The following is a 17,877-nucleotide window of genomic DNA, read 5'->3' on the forward strand; positions in this document are numbered from 1 at the left end:
TTTGAGTGTTTTTGGGAGCTTACTTGAAACCTAGGGGTATGTGAATCCTGCTCAACCTGCAACAATGGCGGACAGATCATCCAGAGAGTCCCATAAATGTAGAATATTTTCGTCTTAAATAATTGATAAAAAAATTATGACATTCTTATTTTGTTCTCTACACAGTCCTGTACACATGTATTTGCAACCATGTTCTTAATTGAAACGTTTTTAAAAATCACTAGTTTGCTACGCTAACGTTACATTGCTGATTTGCACAACAGTCCCGCATTTCTCCAATTAGCCTTGAATAGACTCCATGCATGTCTACAGTTTTAACTAAACTCCATTAGCAGCGAATTTCGTTTGATATCAGTGCATAACAATACGACAACGATATACGTAACCAAGTGGTGTCTCATTTCATAGGGCTATCCCTTACCCCTCAGTTTCAAGGGCTAAGGGCTAGGGGTAAGGGCTAGGGGTAAGAGTATTGGGATTCGGCCTTACTCTCAGTCTAAAATGGACAGGTACTTCAGCCAAGAATGTTCTGTCAGTGAGAAGACCTCAGGAGTGTTTTTTTACGGGAACATAGCTGTCTCTAAACTTAGTAGCCAGCCCAGCGATCTCTACATTCCTTTAAAGAGACTTGGAGAGATGGTCTGAATATGCTAAATGATTTTTTTTAAATTAACTTATTTTCTGATGTTACAAAGAATATATTTATTGTAGCATTCTGTTATAGTCAAAAAAACAGTTGCCATGAATTCATAGGACCATGGAGATGAGGGTATTTGAATACTGGAGAGAATCTGTTCTGCCTTTGTACAATTCAGTCCTGTCTGTCATCACACTGTTTGCGACAGGCAGAAAATAAATCTCACAAACAAATATCGATATCGAAGCATAATAAAAACTCTCACAAAGATTGCAAAATCAGTTTCAGTCAGTCAGTGTGAATAGCATAAAATACAAACAATCTATGACTCTACAACTCATCTTCACCACCGCTCTATCTCTCTCTCACTCTCTCTTACTCTATCTCTCTCTCACGCTCTCTCTCTATCTATCTCCCTCTGCCAAGCCAACCAATCAAATGTCAGCTAAATGACAACTTTGTTTGTGTATTAAACTCACTGACCCAGCTGTCCCAAGTTTTAGTCTAGGATTTTAACCGGTAAACTGCCAGTCTCTATGAGAATGTGTTTAGGGTACTGCTGGCTTGGAAAATGTGTTTTTCTTACAGTTTCAGATGCCACAGAGTATTGAGTCAGGGTAGGGTGGAGAAAAGGAAGGAAAGGAGACACTAAAAGGAGCAGGGGTAGGGGAGAAAGGAGAGGTGAAAATGAGTGGAGAAGGGGAGAAGAGGGCAGGGAGGGGTCCAGGGAGGGGAGTGAAAAGAGGTCTTGATTCACACCCATGTCAGAGGAAACTGCGGCGTGACAAAACCAATCTGGTCCTCTCCTCTTCAGGTCAATGATTCCTGAGAGCAAATGATTTTTCTTCCTCACATCTCTCTATCCTCTCTTCCCTCTTTGCTCTTTCTCTCTCCTTCTACATACACTCTCTCTCCGTCGGTCTCTCGCTCTCCACAGACATCCACGGTTCCTCCTTTCCTTCTGTTAGGAAGAAAAACATTCTAGAAAAAAAGAGAGCAAAGACAACAATTTAGTTTGAAACGTCATATGGGGCATTCAGATTCGGCATTCACCACACAAACCACCGGACTGAGAGGGAACTCTGATTGGTCACCCCACATCCATCTCTAGCAGAGAGCACAGTGTGTGTTACAAATCCTTGCTTTCATCAATCATGCATAGGCTATATTTACAGTATACACTGAAATAAAAAAGGGCCAAATTATTGCTTGCTTTTCTGTTTTTGAACTAAACCACTTGAAACTAAATCAGGTGGCTGAGCGGTTAGGAAATCGGGCTAATAATCTGAAGGTTGCCAGTTCGATTCCCGGCCGTGCAAATAACGTTGTGTCCTTGGGCAAGGCACTTTACCCTACTTGCCTCGGGGGAATGTCCCTGTACTTACTGTAAGTCGCTCTGGATAAGAGTGTCTGCTAAATGACTAAATGTAAAACCAAGGACTCAAACAAATCTGAATGTATGAAATACCCAAAAAACTATTAGTTATAGTTCCGCTAAAATGATTCGAATCGAATCATCTTAAAATCATTCAAGGACATAAAAATATCCTCCTCTTTTATGACTCCTTCTGGTTAAGTCGGCTCCTGTTCATCAGGTCGACGACGCTGTCAGACAGTTCGAGACGGAAAACACGTCCTGTCAAAAGAGGTTCTATTCTGGGGCTGAGGCTAACACTCTCGATATGCGACAGAGACATGTCTGCCAATCAGACTGGCTAATGGAGCCACACGTTTATGTGTGTGTGTGTGTGTATGTGACTCGCACAGAATGAACCCCTGGCAGAATCCAGCTAGCTAACAGGCGAGAACAGGTGGAGGTCCTGCCTAGCAGCACTTGGATCTTTGCTTATTCAAAGAGAACATGGTTGGTAATGGTTGGTATAATGTACCTCTGACATAGTTAGGGTGTCACATGGGCTTCCTGTATGTGATTCTACAGTCTGACCAATACAGCTGCAGCAAACCCATTGTTAGCCTGAAGATGGGTTGGCCTGTCCCTTATAACTCAAATCTGTATTTTATCCTGGAGATAACCCACAGCTAACTTGCAGCTAACCTTTAACCAGCTCATGGCTGGTCTGTGTTTCTTACTCCATTTTTGCAAGGTTTCATTTCCTTACCGGAGTAGATGTCGTTGAGGTTCTCCAGTTCCTCCTGGACCCTGAGCAGGAGGATGTCTTCCAGGATGCCGTGGTGCTCTCCTGGGTCCACTCCCAGCTTCTCCAGGTGATGTTGCCTCAGCCTCAACAGGGCACGGCCTACACAAGGTGCAGGGAGAGGCCAACAGTTCCACTAAGTCTAGGGGTTGTAGGCTTGTTTTCAAATGTGGGTGGGACAGCATTGTTTTATATAAATGAGGATGCGGCAGTTAAATTAAACAAATATTGATAAGAAGTGTGCGTATGGCGAAGAGTGCAATTTAACCAGCTGATAGTTATGGATGAGAGGAGGTGGAAGGAGAGGTGGGTGAAATGGGTGGTGTGTGTGTGTGTGTGTGTGTGTGTGTGTGTGTATGCGTGTTACCTACCTGATATGGCATGTTTGAGGATGGCTGGTCTTATGGTGCTCAGCTGGGAAGGGTACTGTTCCTGGGCCCAGACACTCACATCCTCCACCGACCAGAGGGAAACTCTCTTACACCGACCCATCACCAAGTCCAGGACTGGGATTAGCTGCCTGGACAGGTCAAAAGGTGAAGAGGCAACAGCAAGAACCAGAGAACGACTGAATCTACTGAATTTCTCCGTAAAATCCCGACTGACTTCCTCCAATAACTCACAGTTCAACATAATTGGCTGAGATCGCATATGTTTATTGCATATTAAGGAGGAGTAGGTATATTCATCCTTATTCAATTCTTGGGAGGACGAACATCTCAAACAGAAATAACACAATAAGGAAACAGAGACTGGCAGTCCAAAATTATGTTGTTCCATTAGATGTCTCCACTCAACCGCCCTTTAAGGGGTTAAATTGGTAGCTTTCGCAGCGCTAACAGCGCTTAACTGTTGATGTGACCTTTCCCTGCGCTAATATCTTCTGCTTGTAAATGTGTAATTCCCTGGCCTCATTAGAGACTGAGATGACAGTCAGATAGGCTTCATGTCTTCAGCACATGAGTAGGTCTTTAACATCGACCAGTAGACCTAGCTGGAAGCCAACAGTGTGCTCTTGTCTTCAGTTGCTGTCTGTAAAAACATTTAACTTATCTGACCTTGCTGCAACACAGGTTTGTTGGCAAACTACTGCAGCTATGACCTCTTACCATGGGGTAAGTCCACTTACTTAAAAGGTATACTGTACTGCAAGTGTACAGGCTAGGCTATGACCATGACACATGACCATGTGTGAGTATGTCTATGTTCTAAGGAAGAGGTAAGCTATCCACTACATGACTCGGATACTAGGCATGATCATCATAGTGCCTGTCAAGTTATTCTGACTGGCTTTGGCATTTAACGTCTTTTATCTTGTCTTTTAATTCAATGTTTTGTAGAGTTAGATGGAGACAGTGTATCGGTTTCCAAAGGGTTGGGAGTGTGCCATCACTAAGAGCTAGCTTCGGACCAGACTAATCGCATGATGCATAAGATCAAATCTAAATTATGTAGACAATATCCTGTTGTGTTGCTTTAAGCCTGATCTCAATTTCCGGATGCTAAAACATAATGTCTGAGACTGGAAGCAAAACAGTTGTATTGAAAGCTCAATGCCCCCCTTGGCAGGTAAGCTTGTTTGCTTGTTTCCACAAACTCTAAGCCCAGACAGTGTGTGGCCAGTCTGAAGCTAAGGACCCAGACATAGAGCAAAGCCTGAAGGGTGGGGGGAGCTCTAAGTAGGCCTACACATTGGTTACCGGTACAAGTTCGACATCTAGTGGTGTTTTTCAGAAACATGACATCTCTAAAAAACAATTACTATGCTACAGCAGGATACATCAAATTAACATGCAATGATACGCAGACGACATTCGTTTGATTTAAGTAGGCCTACATATGTACACGTGTGCTATGTTTATTTGACGATCCTTTTGATCCTTTACTACACACAATAACAAATTCGTGTAAGAAGCAGACGGAATTACCTGGTACTTACACGTAAACTATTCATGACAAAAAATCTAGAAGAGGACGACTATATCTTACTCATGACTCCTCTTGTCAACATCGCGTTTGCGAACTTGACCAGACACGTCTTTACCGCAGGCAGCATGCTATAATGTTCAGTCTACGCCATGGATAGAGTGTACAAGATGTAGGCTAAGTAGAATTATTAATTTCCGAACAACGTCCAATGTAAACAAAATCCTTTACAGTTAATCGGTACCGTTTTTTAAATAATAAAAGTTAGTTGGTCTGTATCAAAAGGAGCCATACGTCGCTAACTTACCAGTCTTTACCTGCTAAGCCCTTCGGTTGATGCGCGCTCCCATTCCAATTCCGCGCTCACGTAGGCCACTGTTTACTATAAAGGTATGAACACCTGGAGAGAGACAGCTGCCTGTTCACTGGTGAATTCAAGTATCCAATGGGATCATGTTTAGGAAGTTAGTAGAAACTATACCCTAAACTGAACAATGGAACTACACAAAAATGTATCTGATCATACAACTAGGCTATACACTTTGAATTGTCAATGTAAACAAGTAATAATTATTTTATTCATTTTTATTGTATTTTTTTATTGGAAAATTTGAAATGAGTCTAATAGCAACCCCAAACCTAATTCTAGCTGTTCAGATTGTGCGTAATAACGATTATGGCCATATCCTGTTCACATCACATAGCCTATTATTAATTCATATCCTGGTTGGCTACACTGAAATTGTGCAGTAGCTTACTATCTCCAGAAGAGGGCAGATGTACTCAGGGAAAAGTTTAGAAAGTTTCTATTCTACTATTCAACTCATAATTTATACTGGACACTGCCCCGGGCGCATAAATGGAGGAAGGAGATAGGCTACTATCGAATAAGGCAGGTATTTAGAGCTGTTCAAAGCAGGAGTTGTTGCAGCCCAGCCCGATCTAGATGCTTTCTGCTCAAGCGTCACAGTGGGACTTCCCTGGGGCATCTTCGGAGGTGCCGGTACAAGAATCTCATTTCTGCGCTCTGTCTTGAAGAACTTTCTTATACTGAAAGTCTAGACAGAAACACTGCATGTTAGGAGGGGAGCATCTTATAGGAAAGTTTCTTCCCAACTCACTCAAAGTTTAGAGATGAGAAACGTGCACCTGTGATTCGTCTCATTTACAGCTGACGTGGTGAGTAACCTAACAAACATGTGTGACATTTACATACTGTTGTTTGCTGACATCTATGGGCTTTATATTTTTGAACCTTTCAGATCATGACGTCAGTACACACATTAGAATGAATTAGTTTTTCAGTTGAATATTAATCTTTTATGGCTGTTGATTGTGACACCTGTTTTGCGTTCGCGAATTGGCATTATGGGCATTCAAACAACCTGGATGATTTTTAATGATGTGCATGGTCATTGACAACAAAGTTAAATGCTATGCGGAAACATTTACTAATGCACCCATGGATGGGCTGAAAAGGGTCCGAGCGTTTAATTAACTGAGAAATAGGTTAATCCCTCACGCGCGACCGGGCACGGGATGTCTCCCTATTGAAGAGGTTCCGCTCGCGGAGAGATGTGAAGGCTCGAGACCACACGCACCGGGAGCTCTGTTGACCTCCTGCACTTCGCGGAGGTCGCTCAATTTAGCCGGTCGGGCGGTGCTTTTGGTTTTTTAATCGTATGTCTTTTTTCTTGACGGCCTTCTCCAGATCTGGATTCTGCCATCACTGGTGTTTTTAGTGCAGAGGATTCCCAGAGGTAGACTATTTAGACAGCGGAGCGAGGGCAAACACTAGCAGGGCAACAGTTACAAATCACCGCTGTCCTCTCCCTCCCTCGTTCACACTCTCTCTCGTTCTCTCTCGCTCTCTCTACATAGTGTACGCCAATATATAATATTCTCTGTATACATCACTGTCTTTCTCCCCCCCCCCCCCCCCCCCCCTTTGTTAGAGTGATGGATGGGGTTGGTGTTCTCTCTGCTGTACAAGGTCCTTTTTGTTTTTTTCATGATGACCTCATGCGTTTGGTTCCTGTATGTGGAGGCATCCGCTCTTTACCCACAGACCATCCCTGCTGGGCCATCTCATCCATGGTGAGGACATCGATTCCTGGGTAGCTTGCTTCTTCCTCCCCCACGGGCTAAAGCACCCAGAGGCCACTCAGACAGGGGAGGATGGAAGGAGGAGAGGATGGGAGAGGGGTGACAGGAGAGGTGTAGATTTCTTTGCTTTCTCAGCGTCCTGAAGGGCGTGGGTGACAGTGATCAGTGTTTGGGGGGGGGGGTCCTCCTTCTCTTCTTCCTCCGAGGGGGCACACACAGGTCTCCTAGCAGCCGGGACTGGGATATGGCTGTTCCAAATGTCAACCTGACACCCCCCTCTCCAAGATAATGAGAAAGTCCAGATTGAATGATTTTTAATGGCCTTGGTAAACACAGATAGAGTAGTTTTTCGATAAATCCCATTCTAATATCCCTACGGTTATTTTTTTTTTTTCTCTCTTTTTAAGTCTCTCTCAATGCTGTTTGCTGTTCGAACGTGTTATGGGGCTGTGGTTGGCTTCCACCCCACTGGTGTGTGTGTGTCTGTGTGTGTGTGTGTGTGTTGAGATACGGAAGGCTGTGAAATGTGAATACAGAATGTATTTTTCTGACAGCTGGTTGCTAGTGAATGTTTGCCTCTCCCTTCTCTTTAAGTTGTCATCTAGTCATATGGACACAAGAGGGCAGCACTGCCAGTCCAACCAACAGTGCCACATCCTTGTTTTGTGGGCCTAAAGCTTCATTTTTTGTGGGCTACAAGTTTCATACTTGTATTGTTTATTGTGGGGGTTGTTTTGTGGAGCTGAACATCCTATTCTTCCTGTCCAGTCTGTGCAACTCTTAAGGGAACAGTAAAGTTGTCCCTCTGCCCCTCATCAACTCCACCCCCCCCCCCCCCCACACACACACACACCCACACCCACACACACTCCCTCCGTCTTTCCTTTTCATGGGTTGCTATGATAATTCAACCCATACAAAACCAGCAATATTACATTTTATAGCCAGGCTCTTGGCCTTGTTGTAGTCTTCAGCATTGTCTTCCACGAAGTGGAAGTTGTGATATGACCGTTTACAGTCCAATGTTAGGGTTAGCCCGCAGAGTTGGTGGTCTCGTTCAGTCTACCATGACATCCATGACAATGACGTGTTCCATGGTATTCATGTCCCATGTGTTAGACAGAGCTGAAGAGACGTTCTAACTGTTTCCCTGCTGCAGAGAGGGGATGGAGAACAAGGCCATGTACCTGAGCACCTACGAGGAGAGGGAGAACGGCTCCTTGTTCGAGGAGAACTACGACGGGAGGAACCTCTCCAAGCTCAACCTCTGTGATGAAGGTATTAGAATTCAATTTGGTCCCGTCCTTCTCTCCTATTGTATTCCATTCTGTTCTATTTTACGCTACTCTCCTATTCTGTGCTATTTTATTCTATTCTCTCCTCCCCTCTTCTCTTCTCACACAGGACCTATCAGGGTAGTTGAGTGATTCCTTTAGTAAGTCCTCCATGGACAGAGTGATCTGCAGAGGGGATCCATATGTGATGGTGACTCATGTTTCAGCATGGTGCGGTGCTCTGCCCTGACTTAGTCATGCCCTTCTAGGGGATATGCATGCAACTGTGAAGAAAAATACAGGCAACATGACTCCTAGTCTCCCCCTTCACAACACACACATATACACACAAGCGTCTAAACACACACAGATAAAGTCACATTTATCTCAAGAGATTTTAAGAAGTATCTCACCCAGAGAACACAAACTAACACTCTGTTTGTGACACCAACTGCCGATAGTGTCACTTGGATGATCTACTGTATGTGTGTGTGTGTGTGTGTGTGTCATGGACAGGTGCAGCTGAACAAATGAACTGTATAACAGCCCAAGTTGTGACCTCCTGGTATGTAACTTTGGTGGGAAACAGCTTAGCGAGTCTTACCAAAGACACTGTGGAGACCAAGAGAACATCCGTCTCTCCAACTTTGCTAATCGCCCCGTATCTGCCAAAAACACACTGTAAACACGATGCTATCTTGTTGCCATCACACTCCCTATTAAAACAGTTGGACTGAACAAGCAGAACCGTAATGCTAATGTTTACGACTGAAGTTTTTCTTTAGTGTTTTTTCCCCACACTGTTACGGTCTCTCGGATGTCTCACGAGTGGAATCTTTTGAAAGTAGAAGATGTTCTGCTTGGTTTCCTCTATAAATATTCAGCCTCTCTGGCCTTCTGATGTCAGCCTGTGTTTAAGGCAAGCTGACCCCTGTAAAAGTCTTAGATAAGTAAACAGTGCCGTTTTCACTGCATATCCTAGGGTATGTGATAGCCCATAGGTACAAAAGTATGTTCAAAGCTCTGGAGTTTTATAAGGTACACATGCATATTTACATGTCTGGGTGTCATTTGGGCAGTAATGGAACCCAACTGATAAATGTCAAACAAGTTGTTCCGACATAAGCAGAAGGTGCACTCACTGGTATAAACAGGCTTTTGGTTCTGCATTCATGGCATACATAACGATCTGGAAAGAGTATATAAACACAATCATGGTATTTTTGAACATTCAGGGTCTACATTTTGTTATGCAACAGTTTTTGGACATCCATAGTAAATCATACTCTTTTTCTGTTACTACACATTCCATGTATCTGACACATTGGAACAGCTGTGTTGTCTTTGGCCAGGCCAAGGAGAAGGTTTTCTTCATCACGGAATGGGCTGTATGTTTTTGCTGGGACTAGTGGGCTTGAAGGGTGGGGGTGTGAGGGAGGGATGGAGGGATGGAGAACTGAGGGGATTGAGCAAAGGATGGCCGGCTGGAGGGATGGAGGGTTGGAGCTGGTGGATGGAGGGATGGAAGGCCAAAAAGGATGGATGAATAACATGTTACGGTCTCTCGGATGTCTCACAAGTGGAATCTTGAAGTTACAGAAAAAATTATTGAGTTTCTTTATCAACAAGGTTGACATTATTAGATCTCATATCTCACTTACTGATCACGACCCTTCTGATTTAGTCCCTTGCCCTGTTTCTCTCACTTGCTTTGAGCCTGTGTCCCTCTCTACATTGATGGACACATATGAAGTCTACTTTCTCCCCTACAGACATAGTTCCCTCACGCCTTTTGAAAGAGGTGTTAGATACTGTTGTTCCAAGTCTTTTGTCTATAATCAATAGCTCTTTTAATAATGGAACTGTTCCTTCCAGTTTTAAACACGCTGTGGTTCAGCCTCTTATTAAAAACCTAATCTAGACCCTACAGATCTTAACAATTTTAGGCCCATCCAGGGTGTGGCGCTACAGTGGTTCCACTCTTATTTGAAAGATCGAACCTTTTCTGTCAATATTGAAAATATTTCTTCCTCTTCGGCAGCGATTACATGTGGAGTACCTCAAGGTTCAATCCTGGGTCCAATTCTATTTTCTTTGTATATGCTCCCTCTGGGCTCCATTCTCCGTAAACATAATATACCATATCACTGTTATGCTGATGATATACAGTTATACTTACCGTTAAAACCAGGTGATACCAACTCTCTGGTGTCCCTTTTTGATTGCCTTAAAGATATCAAGTGCAGGATGGATAAAAACTTTCTCCAACTTAATGAGAGTAAGACGGAGGTGATTCTATTTGGTACCCCCTGATCGATTGATGATTTATCTAAAAGAAATTGGCCCCTTGTCCACCAATGTGCACTCCCATGCCAGAAATGTGGGTGTTATCTTTGATTTAGCACAAAAATTTGACAAACAAATTACTTCTGTTGTCAAAGGTAGTTTCTTTTATTTAAGGACTATTGCAAAACTAAAATCTTTCCTCTCTTTCAAGGACTTGGAAATTGTTATTCATGCACTTATATCGTCTCAAATTGATTATTGTAATTCTCTATATTATGGCATTTGTCAATCATCATTATCACGCCTGCAGCTTGTCCAGAATGTGGCTGCTAGAATGTTGACTGGTACCAGGAAGAAGGACCATATCTCCCCGATATTGGCCTCTCTTCACTGGTTGCCAGTCAAATATAGAATTGATTTTAAGGTGTTGTTACTTGTTTTTAAAGCTTTACATGGATTGGCTCCATTGTATATCTCAGATATTCTCAGGCTGTATCACACTTCCAGGCCCCGGCCTTAGATCATCAAAACAGTTCCTTTTAGCCATTCCACAGACTCGGATGAAAACAAAAGGTGATCGTGCCTTTTCAGCTGTAGCCCCTACTCTGTGGAATAAACTGACTGATAAACTGATTTTTATCAAGTCACCCCCCACCACCGAGACATTTAAGTCTTGTCTTAAAACATATTTTTATTCTTTGGCTTTGAGTCAGTTTAGGGTCACTCGTGCTTATTGTAATTGTGTTGTTTGTCTGTTGTTCTTATTTATTATCGTTTTGCCCTATTTGATGATTTTGTACAGCACTTTGGTCGGCATTGGCTGTTTTTAAATGTGCTCTATAAATAAAAATTACTTGACTTGGTTCCTGGCCTGATAAACATCCAACAACTTGGAATCTATATCAAAATTCCTGGTCTGAGGTCCTTCTATAACAAACTGTTTTTATGACTGTGACACTATCAGAAGAAACACTATCAACTGTGATCGGGACTGGATGTTCTTTCTCAACAACTATCTGTCTAATCCCTCTCTCCCCATCTATGACGCACACACACACACACACACACAAACACACACACTTCAACATTTCACAGATAAAACAAGTTTCTGTATTAACTATATAAACGGTATGTGTGCGCATGTGTGCGTAGGAGTTGGGTGATGTATGACCCAGTGATGTGGGTTAAGCAGAGTTGAGTGACTGCCAAGGCAACAGCTAACCACTAATCAACATCGTCTGCAGATCTCCTTATTTCAAAATGACATCCTGAAAGTACAGTAGGAAGTCAATGGAATGAAGAGGGATCATAAGTATCTCTTAGAATGCAAGTGAGGGCAACACGGTGTGGTGGAATTCTGAGAATCAAATTGCTATCAAATGGTTGAATGTCTTTTGAATATGTATTAAACAACACAACTATTACACTAACATAACTATCAATTGAACAAATATGAGACAGAAACCATCTGCTGATATAATCAGATGGGACCAAATTTCAGTCCCAACGGTCAACAGTGTTTTTGTTTTGACCAATTATAGGAGACCCTTACCCCTGTGATTTGTACTGTGCCATTAAATTCTAGATCTACAGTACTAGCACTGCATGAAAGTTTTTGCTGCAGGAACTTAACAAGTGTGCTGTTCTATGGGCCTGAATGTCGTGCAGCTATAGTGATGTGCTGCTGTCTCTCCTGCAGGCTCGGTCAGGAGGACCAGGAAGCAGGATCAGTGCTGCAGCCACCTCAACTCCCTGGCCGCCATCAAGTACGCCATTGTGTCTCTCTACATCCTGGTCCTCCTCAGTATCTTCGGTCTTTGTCTGGCAGGTAAGAAACACTAGTGGTGTTCCTCTGTCTCATAAGTTAGAAACACTGGTGGTGGTGTCTCTGTCTCAGGTTAGAAACACTAACAGTGTTGTCTCTGTCTCATAAGTTAGAAACACTGGTGGTGGTGTCTCTGTCTCAGGTTAGAAACACTAGTGTTGCCTCTCTCTCTCGCTAGTAAGAAACACCCATTGAACACAGTGCTGTCTCTGGTAGTGTTGTATCTAGGAGATAAGCTAGGAGATCGAGGATAACCTAGCTGTGACCATGCCCCATAGTGAAAGGGTTGTGTGAGTTATTCGATCTTTGAAAGACACTCAACACCTTCTGCTCTGGTTTCTGTCATCAACAGTACTGGGTATAAACTTGGGGTTAAGGTTGACAGCGTACGAGATGTGCTGCTTGAGATGCTCAGACCATCTGGCTGGTCTCCACGACTCCCTGAAGCCCTGCAGACTCTAGATGAGTCTGTTGTACTGTAACTCTTGTCTGCTGCCACATTCAAGCACTTAGTCCTTATGAGGTTACACAGCCAGTTTGCAATTGCATCCCCCTCTTAATCTAGGAGCCTGTCTGCTTCAATTGAACATTCAAGAGACAGACGAGGTAATCGGAGAAAGGTTTTTAATGAAAATCTGGAAAGCAGAGCTTGAAACAAATGTATGAGGACCAGGAACAAGGACTGCAGCTCTCATCGACAAATGCAACTCAGAATGACTTAGGAGTTGTGGATGTTGGCCATATGGACACATAATATGTTCTGTCTAAACAAAGGAACCTGGCAGCTGGCTGGAGACCTTAGCTGCATGTGGCGGACCCTGGAAACAATATGTTCCTCATTGTTAACCAGTCCTGACAGGTGCCTGGGCAGATCAGAACCAGGGGTCTGGGCCTGAGGTTCTAGTGCAGAGAGGGCTGGATGAATGGCCTCCTAAAGCCTGGCCAAGATGAGGGTGAGGAACTAGAGTTTATGCAGCGATTTCTTGCGTTTTCAGTTTTCTTCTCTCTCTTCTGAACTCTCCAACTACTGGTCGAAATGTAGTCCACTGGTCCACCCAGTAGTCCACCTACACTTTACTCTCCTGGGTCACCTCTATTCCCATGATATACTACTCCCCTCATCCTCTCCAGGCTTCATTCTGTCCTCTCCTCCCCTCCTACTATCCCGTCCTCTCCACCTCCCCTCCTCTCCTCCAAGCGTCCTACCCTCCTCTCCTCTTACCTTCCTACCCTTGTCTCTCCTCACATCTTCCTATCCTCCCCTCTTCTCCTCTCCTCCTCCCTCCCTTCCTACCCTCCCCTACCCTCTTCTTCTCTCTTCCTACCTTCCAAACCCTCGCCTCTCCTTCCATCCTCCCCTCCCCTCTTCGCCTCTCCTACTCCCTCCCTATACTCTCTTCCTACCTTGCTACCCTCCTCTCCTCTTCCCTTCCTACCCTCCCCTCTCTTCCAGACCTTCTATCCTCCTCCCCACCTTTCCGCTCTTCTCCACAGAGGAAGAGCAGTGATGGATAGTCACTGGTTTGACAGGCCTATATAAATAACCAGAAGTAATTGCTGCTTTCTAAGACAGAACATTCTTGTTGTTGTGTTTTCTTCGTCCACATAACTTCTTGTCAAACATCTGCAGGACAGTGCAAAACAATACTTTAGCATTTTTCAAGCTCTAACAGCCATCCCTCCGTCAGGATGGTGACAGACTTGGAAACGTTCCTAGTCGGATTTACGGATGGCAATTTGTTCTTCTATTACGCACTGGTCGTCAGGGGACGGAACGTGGTTATAAATTCTATCGAGTAATTACCACAGCTCTACTTTGGTTTGATTTGGAAAATTCACTGTGCATCTGAAAGGCATCAGTGTGGTGTTATAGCCAGGACTGAGTGCTGCTACTAAACCAGAAGGTAGTTCCTGCTGAGAAGGTGAACGTTTGGAGATGGGAGCTGGAGAAACTCAGCCAGCATTCCTGCTGGGTCCCCTGGTCAGCCCACCTCACCCAGACTGGTAGAAGGAGGGAAGTACAGATGGAGGGAAAGAGGTGTGTTTGTTTGCGCGTCTCTCTCAATTCAGTTCAATTCAGTGGGCTTTCATCAACAGAGAACATACGTACATGTATACTTTGCATGCATGCACATGCATGTGTGTACCCTTCGCTGTGGGGACTGTCGTTCTGGCGAGACGAACATGTGTTTTCTCTGTCGCTGAAAGCCTACTGAATTAATTGAATTGAGAGAGAGAGACTGACAGAGAGACAGAGAAGGAGTGGGCATGCGTCAATGAGGACCAATGCTTGCCAGGTCTCCAAATAGCAGCAGTCAAAACGAATCAAAACTCTCAGTGTTACTCATCTCAGTTTAATTCCACCGCCACAACCCTCCAAGACCTCCAATCCGAACCTCAACCACAAGCCCCACACAGAGGCGAACCACAACCATTACGACGCCAGTTATGACCGCTGATGCAATGTTATACTTACGAGGGCAGGGACAGTCAGAGAGAAAAGCCGGTCCTAGATTCGAAAGGTTTACGATGTCTGTTCAAGTGTGAACTTAATATATAACAAGCAGTCGGTCTCTCTCTAAAAGGTTAAGATGATGGCCAGAGAGTTGGAATCAACAGGATCACATCATGGGTGGGACGCTCCACTGTGGCCCTGTTGCCAAGTTTCCAGCCGTGTGAACACATCAGAGAGATAGAGAGAGGAGATAAACTGTGCTCTTCTTGGTCTTATGGTTGATGTGTTGGAAACTGGGTTGGTGACCCAGTGGGTTTGAGGCTCCAGTTCAAAGAGAACTCCCACCAGGGGCCTCCTGGATTAAGTCAGACCCTGTCACGATGCCAAGGGGCCTCAAACTGGTCCTGGAAGTGTGTTTCTGCAGGATTTAACAACCTCAGGGACCCATGCTGTCTCCACTATATAAAGTCTGCTTTGTGCGCTTGTGTGTACGCCTGTGTGTGTGTGTGGAATTCTATTATTGCACTTTTGATCCTCTAAATTTACGAGGCTGGATTATGGTCTTGTTTGTCTCTCTTTCTTTCTCTCTCTCTCCCTCTCTCTCCAAGATAAGGCCCTCATTGTGGCTGCTCAGTGTCTCAACAGTACATTTCAGGGTCTGTGTCAGTGCTGCTCAGAAGCCAGGTAAGACTCACACATCAGAGAGAACAACACAGAGATACCACACTCCATAAATCCCTGTTGTTAATCTCACTTTGACTGACAGAGAGCAGAACAAAAAAATCCTCAAAAGGATCAGCGCAGAGTTTTACCTACACAAGTTTGTATAAGTGGGAAGTATGAATCATAATCAGTAGAGGGCTAGTTAATCGGCCTCTGGGAACTATCAACCTCTTTACTGCACACTCACATTTCAAACACAGGAAAACACAGGCGTTCGTTGGAAACCATCAAGTAGTTTTTTTTACGAGTAATAACTGCCCGCAAAACTCATTTTTTTCTCCTCCGTTCTTCCTGTTCCAAGCGCCTGTAGGTCATCTGGATAGTTTCCCTCTGTGTGTTGGACATGCCAGATATTCTGATTTCCATATTTTGTTTTTCTGGCACTGATTCTACAGCACTCTTAGATTACCATGGTGAACACACACACACACAGAGTTCAGTGTATCAATATGCCTGTTGAGATCTTCATAATAAAGTCAGGTCCTGTCCTGCTCCTCATATCTCCTGAGATCATTGTAGAAGATCATTCCAGAAAGCCTGGAAGCCTATGTGTCCAGTGAACCTACCCACATACGTGGGTCATACGTGGTCTTTGAAGAAATGTGTTCTTAGCCAAAACATGTTAACTTTTTGTTTGCGTTTCCCAGAATCAAACCAATACAATGTGAGTTCTGTCTTGAGTTTTACCCTAACTAACTCTTCATTGGAAACTCTTGTTCCATGTACACTTTGTGTTAAACCATCACTGTTAGTGCTTCATCTGAAAGTGTTCTTAGGTGTTATGCTAGTGGTTGTGGTCTGCTTCCTGGTGTGTTCAGTGCTTAATGGAGCACCAGTTATCTCTGTTGTGCTCACACACTCCCCTGGGAAGTATTACTTTACTGCCAGCTGAATCATTGCTGTTGTACAGTATGTTCTAGGAGGCACAAATATATTCAATCTTGATGTTTGAGAAAACTCTCTTAACCTTGAGAGAAATGTATGAGGTTAGATATTGATTTCTGTTTATCTGTGTTCCCTTTGGTTTGCTGCGGTTGACTTAGCGCTTACAAAGGTGAAGTCTCGATTGGTCGAAGTTGAACACAGCCAGCTGGACCTGGAGCAAGTTGAGATGATGTTGTGCAAGAGAACCTCTGTACGAGGACTTTTCAGACAGGCAGAAACTCCGACATAAATCTCTCTCTCACACACACACTTGCACTCATACATACACACTTGTTAAGTGACAAGATTCTGTAAATCTCACATCACTTTGACACATGACAAAGCAAACCTAGTTTTCGCAGTACCTGAAACTGCAAGCGAAGGTAACCCTGTACTTACAGTAACTAATCGGGGACAATGGAAGAGCGTTCATAATTCATAGTTCATAATTCTTTATAACTGTAGCCATGCTGTTCCCACAGTATATCTCACATTAGACAGTAAACACTGCCAAATATCCAAACCTAACCAAAATGATCAGAAAATGTAAACACCATGATTGCAAGCATCCTGTCCCTTAACCTCATTACGCGATTTGTGGTCATGGTCGACGTATGAATTTTTACATGCAGTTTCTCTCCAGTTAAAGGGTTGTTATTTACTTGCACCATCTTACTATGTCTAGCTTTATACACCTGCCCAGTAAAAACAACATTAAAATCAGTATTTGGGTTTACCAGGCATCTGGTATTTATACAACACAACTGACGACACCCACGAACCATGTTCACAAATGGCCTACAACAAAAGTGGTTTTGTCAGGATTGTGTGGCATAGATTTCCACCGTGGTCATGCCTCTCACAGAATCAATAGGTTAGCTTCATTCCTCCCAACTTCACCAAAAGTTTGCTAATCTGCCAGTAGAAGTGAAAAACATGTAGATGTTGTTGGATTTGATCTGAACCTCATCTTTGGTTTTGTTTAACTTCCGTGGAATTGCATACATAGTATGTATCCAAATGAACATTATCGGCAACGTTGATTTGGGCGAAAGTGTTTTATTAAAGCATACACAGACCAGACAATATGTTCATAGACCTGTCTTGTGGCATTGAAGATAGAAGTGATTCTTTGCTGTTTACTCAACCTGAAGCTTGTTGACACCAAAGCCACCAGGAGGAGGCTGGTAAAGGAGGGGTGAGATCCTGGGGCCTCATTTATAAAAGATTGCGCAGCTTACATACCAGAAGATGGCGTACGGCCAAAACTTGAAAAGTACCTACGCACAGAAATATTCACATGTAAATGTGAGGAAATGTGTCCTGTTTGGCGGCCTGTCATCAGGTATTAGCAACAAAAGAATGTCGGCGGAGTGGAAAACTGTCACTAGGGCCGTAAATGCTGTAGGTTCGGAGAACCGGACCATGGCAGAAATTAAGAAGAAATGGTCCGATGTAAAACTCGAAATTAAGAAACATGCCTTCTGTGCATCATGGATGAGCCAGAGTCAGGGTCACAGAGACAATTGCATTTTCCCATGCCAATCTTGTATAGTTGCACAGCG

At 43.7% G+C, this 17,877-nt stretch overlaps 2 protein-coding genes across 2 annotated transcripts in view; one reads left to right on the forward strand and one right to left on the reverse strand.

The window, feature by feature from the left end:
• Positions 1–684: 684 nt before the first annotated feature.
• Positions 685–5,077, reverse strand: LOC136947938 (sterile alpha motif domain-containing protein 12-like). Its single transcript, XM_067242178.1, has 4 exons — positions 5,027–5,077; positions 3,165–3,313; positions 2,758–2,895; positions 685–1,618 (listed from the first exon to the last, which is right to left on the reverse strand). The coding sequence occupies exons 2-4, from the start codon at positions 3,283–3,285 to the stop codon at positions 1,602–1,604; spliced, it is 276 nt and encodes a 91-aa protein (XP_067098279.1). The 5' UTR covers positions 3,286–3,313; positions 5,027–5,077; the 3' UTR covers positions 685–1,601.
• A 575-nt stretch (positions 5,078–5,652) lies between these two features.
• Positions 5,653–17,877, forward strand: part of scara5 (scavenger receptor class A, member 5 (putative)) — a 64,236-nt gene continuing 52,011 nt past the window's right edge. The window contains exons 1-3 of the mRNA XM_067242068.1: positions 5,653–5,898; positions 7,985–8,103; positions 12,085–12,213. Of these exons, the coding sequence (XP_067098169.1) occupies positions 7,992–8,103; positions 12,085–12,213 (241 nt within the window). The 5' untranslated portion in view covers positions 5,653–5,898; positions 7,985–7,991. The remainder of the gene's footprint in view (positions 5,899–7,984; positions 8,104–12,084; positions 12,214–17,877) is intronic.

The sequence above is a fragment of the Osmerus mordax genome, chromosome 8 (genome assembly GCF_038355195.1).
Source record: "Osmerus mordax isolate fOsmMor3 chromosome 8, fOsmMor3.pri, whole genome shotgun sequence".
In the NCBI taxonomy this organism is placed as follows: domain Eukaryota; kingdom Metazoa; phylum Chordata; class Actinopteri; order Osmeriformes; family Osmeridae; genus Osmerus; species Osmerus mordax.

Bases quoted from the DNA above. Each gene is read 5' to 3' on its own strand.
- LOC136947938 (XM_067242178.1), bottom strand. From the start codon at position 3,285: ATGGGTCGGTGTAAGAGAGTTTCCCTCTGGTCGGTGGAGGATGTGAGT. The intron at 2,896-3,164 runs GTAGGTAACACG...CACCTTGTGTAG, and splicing joins CCTCAAACATGCCATATCAG to GCCGTGCCCTGTTGAGGCTG.